The sequence below is a fragment of the Anarhichas minor genome, unplaced genomic scaffold, assembly GCF_050575085.1.
Source record: "Anarhichas minor isolate MPS153535 unplaced genomic scaffold, ASM5057508v1 ptg000040l, whole genome shotgun sequence".
In the NCBI taxonomy this organism is placed as follows: domain Eukaryota; kingdom Metazoa; phylum Chordata; class Actinopteri; order Perciformes; family Anarhichadidae; genus Anarhichas; species Anarhichas minor.
This window is the reverse complement of record NW_027466486.1, coordinates 3728438-3741429: the sequence shown is the minus strand read 5'-3', so window position 1 is coordinate 3741429 and position 12992 is coordinate 3728438. Positions and strand designations below refer to the sequence as shown.

At 44.3% G+C, this 12992-nt stretch overlaps 2 protein-coding genes across 2 annotated transcripts; one reads left to right on the top strand and one right to left on the bottom strand.

The window, feature by feature from the left end:
- Nucleotides 1-983: 983 nt before the first annotated feature.
- On the top strand, nucleotides 984-6226 carry msl2a (MSL complex subunit 2a). Its single transcript, XM_076107968.1, has 3 exons — nucleotides 984-2066; nucleotides 2782-4187; nucleotides 4323-6226. Exons 1-3 carry the CDS (start codon nucleotides 1925-1927, stop codon nucleotides 4623-4625), a joined length of 1851 nt encoding a protein of 616 aa, XP_075964083.1. The 5' UTR covers nucleotides 984-1924; the 3' UTR covers nucleotides 4626-6226.
- A 324-nt stretch (nucleotides 6227-6550) lies between these two features.
- On the bottom strand, nucleotides 6551-10906 carry LOC142968182 (tumor necrosis factor ligand superfamily member 10-like). The gene is made up of 6 exons (XM_076107969.1): nucleotides 10793-10906; nucleotides 9788-9928; nucleotides 8983-9028; nucleotides 8762-8878; nucleotides 7535-7758; nucleotides 6551-7439 (listed from the first exon to the last, which is right to left on the bottom strand). The coding sequence occupies exons 1-6, from the start codon at nucleotides 10904-10906 to the stop codon at nucleotides 7230-7232; spliced, it is 852 nt and encodes a 283-aa protein (XP_075964084.1). The 3' UTR covers nucleotides 6551-7229.
- Nucleotides 10907-12992: the final 2086 nt, after the last annotated feature.

The window sequence follows — 12992 nt, the reverse complement described above, 5'->3', positions numbered from 1 at the left end:
AGAGAGCCCTCAAACACTCGATGATCTGGCAGTGCCTTAAACCCTCACGTGAGTGTTGAGATTTGGGCCCCAATGAGGGTCTCTGGCATACATTTTAAGCCCGTTATGAACCCTCTCCATAAATCCAAATTTCTGCAGATTCAGCCCAAGGGAATTACTTACAATTCATAGCAATGTGACAGTTAAACACGGGGTTACCAGTGGAAGCATGGAGACGTAAAAAAAGGTAAACAAAGAGGACGGCATGTGGGTGTTTAGCCTGGCAAATTACATTTCCTACGAAATACTAAAGAGTTTAGATGGAACATTTAAAAAAACACATGAAATCAAAGGAATGGAAGCCGAGGTTATATGACAGAGATTTATTCATCAAACATTTAATTTTGTCATTAAAGCTTATTTTGACAAAAAAAAGAGCAAATAGATTAGGAAAGAGCCTGGCCATAATTTGCACCATTAAACATTAATGTAAGCCTCTTCACTTCTGATTTTATCAATAATAGTAGCACCACACAGTCACTGTCACCTTCAATTCGTTATTCAACTGTACAACTTTTGTTATTGATCGGGATGTTAAGAGACATGCAGCATCCATTAATTAAAGTTATATATTATATCTATTCAGTCTTCTGAAATATAGCGTATGATTCAGTGCTGTTAAAGCCTTTAAAAGATTTACATTAACTGGAACAAGAGCTGGTCAGTCAATAAAGGTCAGTCATTATAATGAGATACTATCAAAAATAATGACTGAGCATCTCATGATTATAACTTACTATCTCGTAATTATGACTTGGCATCTCATAATTATGACTTGCCATCACATAATTATGACTTAGTATCTCATAATTATTAGATACGTATCTCATTATTCTATAATAATGACATAATTACATAATTACTGTGTAAATGCAGAAGGTGCTGATGTGTGTACAGAGCATAGAGAGGAGAGGAGCTCGCGAACATTTCGAACACTACGGTAACCAGGGTAACTAGGAGAACTCTCGCGCGATGATCATGGCTGTGGAGAGGGGTTCGATGCGCGAGGAAAAGTGGAAAATCGAATGATTGATACATTTTGCAAAGCGGCTAGTTAGCTATGTTTCGGTCGCTGCTCGCCAAGTATTATAGTACAACGTATCAGAATCGTAGGGTTTCGATTCACAGCTTGCATTTCCCTCCGACGCGTGAGGCATAAGGCGGACATTGGGGGCTTAATGATACGGTTTCATTTTTCCGCTAGCTAATTTTGGCATGCCATGCTAACGCAAACTGGTTAGCTTTGTTTACATCAAGTGCGCGCCTGGGATATGTTAGCTCATTGCTAACCCAAACAAATGTGTGATCTTAGGAGCAGCTTTTCGTTCAGTTGGGTATCGACAATGAGACGGGGCTAGATAGTAAATGGGCTCTATGGCTAACATTGAGCATCTCTCGTTTAAATCGTTTGGCTGATGTCGTAAGCTAACGCTAGCTGCGTAATGCTAACCTTTTGATTATGGATGGTCATTTGATCCACTGTTAGCTGTTAGACAGCGTTGGTGGGGATGAGTAATTATAACCAAGGGTCTAATTGGTCCTAATCAATAGGAACTTGAATTGTGATCTCGTTGGTGAATAGTAGCTACCACGAACCGGTGATGCTAGCTCTAGCTAACGTTAGCTGCTGCAGAGCTAGCTAGCGTTGTGCGCGTTTATTGAGAACCGTTTCGGCATATTCGTTGTCTGTTATTGTGTCTATTATATATTCATGTGCCTGCACTGACACACTGGAGTGGCTGCTTGTTGCTCCACCAGGCCACCTTATATTCCCTCTATATACCCGGAGACCTGGCTATCTTTTAGCTCCGTCGCAGTGAGTGGCTGGATTTTTTTTTTCTTCTCCCGGGCCGTCTTTTCCCCGAGTCTGCGGAGTAACACTGCTATGAACCCCGTCAATGCAACCAATCTGTACGTGTCCGCCAGCCGGGCCGTGCTGCAGTGTGACCCGCGGCAGCCTCACAGCTTCGCAGAGATGTACAAGCTACTGCCCTTCTTCCGACAGTCCATTGCATGCCTTGTCTGTGGTAAGCATCCTGCAACACAATCGATGTATAACAGCGATACACATCATGTTTTGTGTCACCTCATTGCAAGATTATCATCTGTGTCGTGGCGCAAATTAGTCTAATTTTGCTGAAATGAATCAGTGTTTCATAACTATTGATATTGGCCGATGTGACGGTGGGCGTGCGTGTGTTCGCAGCAGTTGACACGATTTTGTCGCGCTCTCAGTGGTCTCCTTAGCAACTGAGGCTGAGCCCCAGTCATCTCCTCTTGTCAAGACAACAGATGACTCCTCTGTTGTTGTGTCTGCTGCAGAGCCATGTGTTTACTATTTAGGCTTCATTTACTCACTTCGCTATGCTAGTTGACTATCAATCCTTGCGCAGCTTACATTGAGGCTCTAATGATTGACAGAATGATATGTGACAATATGTCTGGCCTCTGATGATTATGTAATGTAGTGTTTTTCTTTCATAGATCATGATGTCGGTATTAAAGTTATTGATTTTCCTGAGCTGCTTGAAATGCATCAGTCGGTACTGAAACAATTTAGTTGACAAAAAAGGATTCGGCATATATTTTCAAATGTTGGTCAGACGAAACAAGCTATTTGAAGAAGTCACCTTAGGCTGACGGGGAATGGGAATGACTTGTTGATTGTGCCATAGTTGCTGCACATAAGTGCAACAGAGCACCAACAAATGGATTAACTGCTCACTCTTGTTTTTGTCTCAGGTAAACTGCTCCAGGATCCCATTTCCCCAACACATGCAGAGTGTCAGCATTACGTCTGCTTGGGCTGTAAAGGCCAGAAGATGCAGATAAGGCCGCCGTGCAGCCGCTGTAAGGATTACTCCTGCTTCCAGGAGAACAAACAGCTCTCGTTGCTGGTGCAATGTTACAGGAAGCTCTGTCTCTATGTCACTCATTCGCCGTTGCTGCAGTCGATCAGAGGCCATGTGGGAGGGTCTGCAGAGGTTATGGACCTGCTAGAGGAGGTGCTAATGTCACATGAAGATGAGATAGAAGACCCGAGCCTAGCACAGGAAAATGTGAATCCATCTGCCCCAAAGTCCCTCACCCCCACAGAGGCACCACCTGCTCCTGCAGAGCTGTCGGCTATACCCCAGAGCTCCTCCTCGGACCCTCCTCTTTCCAATGGACCGCAGGAATGCAACGGAGAGGTGCTGGAGGACCATGATCCTTCTTCTCCTGAGCTGGAAGTATGCGAGCTGGTAGAGGAGCAGCCACAGGCAGACCTGTCTGTGTCCAGTACTGGCTGTGGTGGTCTGGAACTGAGTCTGACCAGTGGAACTTTAGCCCCAACTCCAGGCACTGTGTGCTCACTCAGGGATGGGGAATCTGGCAGCAGGGAGCTGGAGGAGGGGGAGGTGTTGCTTCTCAGTGTGGAGGAGGTGTTACAGACTTTGGATCCCCTTCAACCTGGTCGAGATTCTCCTTATACGCAGCCAGAACGTATGCACACTCACACACACATAACCACGGACAGAGCACACGCTCCAATGTACATACAGCTAGACGCAGCTCACAATTACACACAGATTCAAACAGACAGGACTAACACGGTGGCAAGTCACGGTGCTCACGTACACACATCTTCTTTCGATCCTCCTCCGACCTCCAAGCCCCCGCCGGTCCGCCTTAAACGAAAACGTTCTCGTTCAGAGAGCGATAGGGAGAAGGTGAAACCTCTCCCTATCGCCTCCATCCTACAGGGCCCCTCCTCACATCTACACACTCCGAACCCTTCTCAGACACTGTACATGCAACCACCTACACCCTCCTTAAGTGTGCCGGCACACACATACTCGTCCCTTCCTAACGGGGCGCCCCCCAAGTTCAGTCGGCCTGCGCAGAACCACAATAAAGGTGCCAGAAAGCATGTTGATGCGGGCCCTAAGAAGCCCCATGCGAAGGTACGCAGCGGCGGAGGCTCCAAGACCAAGGACGGCAGCAAAGACCAGCGGTTGATGTCCGGCTGCCTCGTGCCCCCAGCGCCTGTTAGGCCTCCGTATAAGAAGCCTGCGGAGAAGAAGGGCTGCAAGTGCGGCAGGGCTACCCAGAATCCATCTGTACTGACATGCAGGGGCCAACGCTGTCCCTGCTATTCAAACCGAAAGGTGAGAGTAGGTTTTGATGTCAATGTATTAAATATTACTATGAGGTTAGACCAGTCATTTTGCAGCTTGTATGTAACATTGATGTGATTCAATAACTAACGTTCCTCGACTATTTTTTGTCGTCGTCTTCCTCAGGCGTGCTTGGATTGTATCTGTCGAGGTTGCCAGAACTCCTACATGGCCAACGGGGAGAAGAAGCTAGAGGCCTTCGCCGTGCCAGAGAAAGCCTTGGAGCAGACGCGGCTCACACTCGGCATCAACCTCACCAGCATCACCGCGACCGCTGCACTCCGCAACCCGGCAACCACCAGCATCCGCACTAACACCCTCCTCAATGTCGCCACAGCGACTGGGACCCCCGTGACTGCAACCTTTCTGTCCCCCAGCCCCCCACAAGAGCCCAGCTATGAGGAGAGCCTGGAGCTGCTGATTGGATGAGAGGGCTGGGACTCCATAGACAAGACAGCTCGATGCTGATTGAATGTGACGGCTGATCATTGTATCTGTCGAGACAACCTGTACCTCCCCAACACCCGAGGGGAGGCAATAAGGCAGCTATGGGTCTGTCCTGTTCTGTAACCTGCTCTCCTTCTGTGTTGGAAAATGCTGAGTAGTAAGACTAGCATGGGTGTGCCAAAGCCTCCTGTATTGTGCCTGTGTGCCGGTGTGTATTGTTGCCTGTCTGTAGTGAAACAGTTATACTCGGTTCCAAGGCTGTTCTGTACTCCAGAGGTGCTTTTTCATTCATAGCACCCAGACATACTATTAGAGGCAATAGGAACCCATACCAGAGTTTGTGTTTGTCAGTGTGTGTGTGCGCACCATTATAGATTTCAGAGTGCGCATGTGTGACTTTTTTTTTTTTTGGTGCGTAATAACAAAAACACGGCATCATCATATCTCGTCACCTGTCGCAGCATTTTCCATGGTTGAGTATTACTCCGTGTGTATTTTAAGGAATGCATCATAGGTATCAGGACGGCCCTTACTAATCCTTAAGCCTCTATGTGTTCACACCTTAATTGTGAATGCATCTTGTGACTAATCTATGGAGAAGTTATGTCCCACACAAGACTCTATGCCTTTTCTATCTCATTAACTCACTCAATCCGAGTACTGTTAGGCTGATAACGAATTTGTCTTAATGAACTTGACTGATGCAGGCATTGTACAGGCAGCGAGATAATGTCAAAGCACTTGGCTGGCTCCACAGTTTCTGTGCATGTAAGAGTGTGTGTGTGTGTGTGTGTGCCTGCTGAGATTTACTGAAATTCAGTGGGGAGTCGGATGGTGGGTTGTAAGCACTTAGTCTGATTGGCCAAATCACAACATAGCAATAGGAGCACCAACAAGGAGCCTCCCAGCTCTCGTGCACACACGCAGTTGTTTACAGTATTGCCATTTATACAGACTATAACCGAAAATATTACACCATTATGGGATTGTACATGACTGTGTGTTTAGATAAACTGAAGCCATAGATTGTCATTAACAAGACAAAATATCCTCTGCGTGTGCATTTCCCCCCCCCCCCCCAGGTGTAGTGTCCCGACTGATTAGAGACCAACTCAGACTATTTTTGATACCAAGTGTTTGAGATTTGGTACCACTGTCTTTATTTGTGTTTTAGTTAAAGCACCTTGAAGCCCTCCTATAACTCGAGAGGCTGTGTATTGTCTGTGTTTGTGTTTACTGTAACTACAACATGTTTGTCAGTCCAGACGTGGTGACCAAAAAGAGACTGAAGGAGAGAGTGGGAGGACTCAGGCTGACCAAACGAACACCTTGGTTCTCGACTCATAGACCAGGAAGTAGCCGGTGGATTACAGTATGATCAGCAAATATGATCTACCTTCCTGCGTGTGTGTGTATGTTTCAAGATGTATTTTTGTTTGGGCATTACTTGAACCCTGATTAGTTTTGGGTATTGTTTTTTTTTTTTTTTATGTACAAAAGCTCTTGTTTGAAGAGTGACCCTTAATATTGCTGAAACATTCACTGCCATAATATGGAAACATGTATTAAATGATAGTTTTTTACTTTTTCAGTATTGTCTTTGTCTAGAGGACATGTTTTGACTCAAGTTTTTTTTTTGTGCAGACAGTGCACCACATGCTAGGAAGAACCCCAAACATGGAAAACATATTTTTCCTGATTAGTGTTTCATACTGTAAATTGTCATTTCCTGTTTAATGATGAAACAAACCTAAAAACAACAAACCAGTACAGGTTAGTCATTTTACCTCACCTCCATTACCCTACCGTTAAACATTAAGACCTAACAAAGAGATTTCTTCATTAAATCTGTATAATAATTAGAAAATATTTATCGTACTTAAAAGGAATAGACGATCTTTATAGGTATCCATTGGATATAGAAGTGTGAATGTGTCACAAAACACTTTATACTGAGTCAGTGCTTCTCTGTGAGGCTGCATCATGATCTGTCATGCACACATTCCTTCAAGACATTGCACAAAGAGGAAATTCAAAAGCACTGTAAGCCAAAAGGAAGCTTCACTTATAATACCGAACATTTAAAATCTTGTCTTCTGGCATTTTTTGATACTTGTTTTTCATAAAAAGAAGTGTCCCGTGTCCAGCAGCACTGTCATTTCTTGTGGATGACAACTCAATCTGTTCTCAATAGAAGTCATTCACACATGAGTACAACATTTAATCTGCATCTATTGTACTTGACCAAACGCCCAGTACTGTGAATGCAGCATGTAATCCATGTTTGCTCTGTCACGCGGTGCTTTCTGTGTACTAGCCTTGAAAAAAAACTGAATTGAACTCCCGTGTCAGCTGGAGTAAATACACAGCGAATGGCTCTTCTTCCAGCTTCTCTTCTTCTGCAGCGCCACTTCATCATATCCTTACGCTCCCCGAAGAAGTCCTTTGCACCAGTCCATTCTTCTTCTCCAATCCTGTACGAGACAGCTGCTCAAATGACCAAGCCAACATTTGAGTCACTTCTGTTGATGTCTATATGAAGTCATCCCAGTCCCGGACTTTTCTACCCGGGAAGGTTTTCTCACTTTAGCCCACGAGAAAGGCCCCAAAGTAGCTTGCCCTCCCGTCCATCTCCATGGCGCTGGCATTGCTGACGGTGATGAAGAGGCGGTCGGCGGGCTGCAGAAAGGCAGTACCGGCCTGATGGAGGGAGAAGAGACCCGGCTCCTGACCCCGAGGCCAGCAGGCACTCCGGGAAGATTTCATCAGCAGGATGGGCACCGTGTAGGAACTCATCTGTGGGCCATACCACAAAAACAAGATCAAGAAATCTTCGGTCGACACATTGTTTTTCATTTTCAATCGGCTAATAAGCATGCACAAAGCCTAACCTTCTTGTAGATATACTGGACAAGCTGTGCTTCTTCTTCCTCCGCCTCCGTCTCCCCCGTGGAGAGCAGTCTGAAGTAGGTCTGGCCGTAGATGTAGTAGAGGCCGGCTCGGGGCACCAGCAGCTCTCCTCCCCTCAGCTCCATGTTCTGCAGGAAGGACAGACCTCTCTGACCCTCCCACACTCGGATTCGCTCCCCCAGGTAGCCCCTGCTGCTCCGCGGGCCTGCAACAGCGCACACACACACACACACACACACACACAAATTAAGGCCATTCACTATGATGCAATATCAGTTGAGATTTATAGAGTGTTGCGTTACAGAGTACAACCAGTCACTGATATTCAAATAAGAAACAAATGTTAAAGAAACTCTGTGTGTAAATAGTGCTTACAGATGTGCACGCAGACCAGTGGCTTTTGAAAGATAATTGACCACAGCCACATGTTTAAAAAGAAGGCTTAAACAGACGACATCCTGGGGTGTGTGTATATGTGTGTAGATAGAAGCCTGACCATTCAGAAATATATATTTATATATTTATGATTACAGTTTTTCTTATTGTCGACAAATGCCATGAAAATACCAGAACCAACAATGTGTTAGTCTGTCTTTTAATTATTTTGTGCCCATTACAGATGTGACTCTAAAAATGCGTCATCATATGCTTTCATTTAAAAAAAAAGAAAAACGTCTTAAAAAAGGAGTAAATATAATTTACTTGCAATAATAAAAAAAATATAGAACATTTAAACATAGACGTTTCCTTTAAAGCCAAAACGTGTAAAATTAGAAAGAACTTGACTTTTGGGTCCCCCAGTTGTCGCACTAAAACAGACAATGTGACAAACAGCAATGCATGCTACCTAATTGTATTTGGTGAGGTTTGTTTTACATATAGACAAAGAGAAATTGAGACATTGACTGGTCACAAAGACAACGACATCGTGGAAGGATAAAGCAGCTGCACATCTGCAGGTCCTGACAAACACAGAGACGTTACTGAATCTGAGAGCAGCCTGAGAAGCCTTGGAGCACATTCCTCACCATCGGCCCACGAAAGGTTTGGGTGAGGCAACACAGTACTCGGAGGTGTGTGAGCATCGTGAACATGCATCACAAAAAACCCAAGTCCTGTGTTCAAGATGTCCGTTATGCTTTCCAGGACTCTACTTGGTGTACGCACTGGATGTTTTCCTCCTGCGCTACATGAAAAAGGGTTCTCACCGTCCGCTGTCGGAGGCTCCGTGGACGAGACGACGCCGGTCACATGGGCGGCAACTTTAGGAAGAGGGACCCCTCGGACCCCAGGACTCAGGAAAGGCAGCACTCCTGTCATCTTATCTGTGAAACCACAGGCAGATAAGAAACACAAACAAGGCATTTTTACTAGAAAAAGTCATACGTTACTCCTATTAACCGATCGTCAATGGAGGCATTGTTCTCACTTCTCATAGCGGTGGATATCTCCTTCTGGAATCTGTCAGCCATCGTCTGAAAGAAAAACACCCAGAGAGACAGAAAGAAAAAGAGAATGAATGGGTGGCAAGGTCAAGCATCTTGACCCCTTCAGTCTTTATGCCTTTTTAGGTATCTTTAGATCATAAACATTCAGTAATTCACCAGGGGCCTTGTCAGCCCCATTAATCATTTAGTTCTCCCTCTGGGTCAACAAATACATCATCTGTTGACCTGTAATAGCAGTATTCCCCCGCGGGAGAGTCAAGTCAGTTATATTTATATAGCGCCGAATCAAAACACAACTTATCGCATGACACTTTCCATAAAGACCGGGTCAAGACTGTTCTCTTCAATTTACGGAGATCCAACATCTCCCCTTTAACGGGAAGAAACTTGGAGGAGAACCAGGCTCTGGGTGGGTGGCCATGTCCTTCGACCGGTTGGGTCACTAGTATTTAGAAGAGATGTAGAGTTGCATCATTTTTCTTCTGTTCCAATCAGGTGTCCGAGTAGCTGCATGTGATTTAGAAAGAAATCCAATATGTAGTGGAGACAGTTCTGGAAAGAATGACCACTGGTGTTTTAAAAGGAACAGCGTGCAGGATTAAGAGGGGTCTGCCGTAGTTCCCATGCTTGGCACACGGTTGAAGTTCAGTTCACCGCTAGATGCCACCAAATACTACACACTGCACCTTTAAATGTAATGAAAGTTTCTCGCACATAGAATTTGGCAATCAGGGAACACAAATTGAAGACAGACTAGACCAAAAAAAAATGAATAAAATCAAAAACCTTCTCGATGTGGTAGTGGAGCTGTTGCGTAACTTGCCAGCAGGGATCGCTCTTCTTTTCCTCCGCCGACTCTTCATCCTCGGAGCGCAGATTTACGTTTATCAGACAGGACACGCTGCTGCGGGAGAAACTCTCCTGCATCTGTCCACATGTTAGAGGCAAGACAAACAATGCAACCTACCATTAGTTTCCTTATCTATTAATCAGTTCATTATTTTCTGAATTAAATCGAGAAATATTTTATTTTCTATAACTTACATTTAAGACGCAAAAACAACTAAAGACACACAGTAGTGGTACAGGTGGATGCCAATTAGTGCATGCAATTAACTCGTAAGTGGTCACAGGTGTGTGTGTGTGTGTGTGTGTGTGTGAGTTGAGATGGGGCGTTTTTGCTGTGACTCAGCCAATCAGAGCTCAGCACCGGATCAGTCAGTTTTTTCTGCTTTTCAACGTGTCAAATCTGAAATAGGTTGCCTTTGGGTGTCACAACGATATCGCTTCCTGCCATTGTTTTATGTTATCTGCTCTCCCAACTTTCTCCTCTCTCATTGTGCAGCCGGCAGATATTCTTGCATGACCGGTACTTTTATTTATTTTTTTAATCTCATATAACCAAATCCAGCAAAGTTCAACCCCTGGAGGAACGGTGAAGTAGCAGATTTTTTTAAATTGAGAACGACCACTTCATGGCATCATTTCGGATACGATTTTACTAGACCTTCCTACAGCACCTACTTTTCAATTGTGAATGAAATTGTGAGTTCACGGCGATAACCTAGTTCATACTTTAATTGTCTTATTCCTTCATTCGTATAGAGACCCTAACAATTGTGTCACTGGCATGGTATCCCTGTAAAAGTAACCAGTATACAGCTCTGTGTTGTAAGTAAAGTTGTCATCATTGAAACGTTGCCTAATATTCCCTTTCCCCTATAAGATGGCAGTCAGTTTGATGCTCTTATTATCTGTTAGATTAAGGGGGCCGACGAACGCATATCTTACCGTGCTCAGGACCTTGTTGAAGTACACAAAGCTGACGGCAACCGCGATGGTCTGCAGGAGGATCGCTGCGAGCATGATGAGCCCCAGACTCTGGAGAGAAAGAGAAACGGCCATATCGCAGCGTGCGTAATAGGCACCCAGATAAGTTCCGAGGAGCAAGAGACACTTCCAGCAGGGAGGACGAGTCAGATCAAGCTCTGCTGCATTTCTGTTCTGCACGGAGAGAGAGAGAAGGAGGAGGGACGGCGAGAGAGAGGGAGGGAGGGAGGATGAACAGCCTCAATATGTCACTGTTATAAAGGAGAAATGAGCTGTGAGTTTACTGTTGCACATGCAACTTCATGACGCCTTCAGGGGCTATCGGAAATGCGGAAACCTTTGAGTTGAGAGCTAATGTACAACCCAAACGAGATAATAATAATAATAATTTGGACATGGATGTGTGTATGTATATGTGTATATCCGTATGTGTATCATAACTACATCTGAGTTACATATTTAAATTATTTCAAGAATAATTTAAGTCCAAATTATTATTATCTCGTTTGGGTTGTACATTAGCTCTCACGGATGGACAATATGTGTTTCTGAATACTTTAAAGACATTTGCTTCATGCTTGCTTAAGAGTTGAGGTTTAAAGTTCATTATATTAATATAGGCTATTATGGTAAAATTTTAATTTCCAGGCCTTTTAAGAAGAGTTGCATCTATCAATTCTAAAATCATAAGAGTGACTGATGTCTAAGAGTTATTAAAACAAATTGTGAGTGTTTTGAGCAGGTAGTAGTTGTGCACAGATAGAAGAAGAAGATTGGACTTCTGTCATGTGCAGAACACAACATTTTCTAATGGCGTGTAAAATCCTGTAGGCCTAGTTATGTGCAGCAGATGCTTGTTGAAGACAGCAGTTTTTTTTCAATATTTGACATTGTTTACTCCTTTCTGTGGTGTCTTTGTTCAACTTCCCAACATCTGCCACAATTTGTTACGGGGTTCATTTAATTTCTTACATTAGATTACTTCCCGCCAGAAGGATTTCAATGCGGTGCAAATTCTTTTTTTCGACTTCTAGTCCAAATGTGGAACTGCCGAAGGCAGCGTTAACCATCTTGTTTGAATGAGGCATTCAGCGTGAGCGGGGAGGCTCTGGAAACAATCAGTGCTAAGAATTGTTGTGTTTTATCAAGATAGTTGGCCTTTTGTGTCTTGCTCAACTTTTTATTCATAACAATTTTGACTGTATGAATGGCTGTTGCTAAAAAAGATGAAACAATGCCATGTTGGCATATGACCTAAAGCACTTGAGTGCAGATGTACATAATCAGCATCTGAACAGTGAGATGAAAAAATGCTTTCCCCCCCCTCTCTTTCCTGCAATTGTGAAGTGATCTAAGTGAATGCTATTCGATCATGGTGCCAAAAGACCCGCCATTGTGTATTCTTATGTGTAGGCCGAAGTAGCATTTGTCCCAGGGGAGTCATTCAATCTGCAGAGCTTAACCTCGAGTGATTCCTGCTGGTTCCTTTACTTTCATTCCTTCACCTCTCACCCCTGCTCCATTGTCGCTGTGAGGAAGTGAGAGTGGAGCTAAAAGGAATTCACAGCTCCTGGATGTGCACGACCCTCCCAACAATCAAACGGACCTGCGTTAAAGCACACCGGCTGCAGCCGTCATGTTCACACAGGGAGGCATAGCGCTGTACCAGTTTGAACAGAAGATGGTGTCCGTGCAAGCGAGGACGAAAAATAAGTATTTTCTTTGTTTCCTCTACTGATTAAAATCTCAAAGTGCGGAATGAGATGGTGATGAGAGGTTCCTGTGTTCCCTTAGGTGTGTCAATTCCCAGGCTTGTCAGAGAGAAGTGGGGAGAAGATGACTGATATCTGAAGACTTTCTGGCCTCGGGCAGGGAAGATGACACCCTGAGAGACATACCTGTCTACAGTCCCATGGCAAACAGACAAAGAGAGACAGAGAAAGATGATGAAAAACTATGTTCAAATATTTTTTCCTATCATGTTATTGTTATTTCTTCCTTTTAGAGCCAATCTGCCGGTGGCCTTTGACCTCTGCCATGTCCACGTGCAGCAAGCCCGGACTGGCTTTAATCCTCTGGTGTTTTAAAGCTTAAAGGAATAGTTTGACATTTGGGGAAATATGTTTATTTGCTTTCCAGCCGAGGGTTAAATGAGAAGATT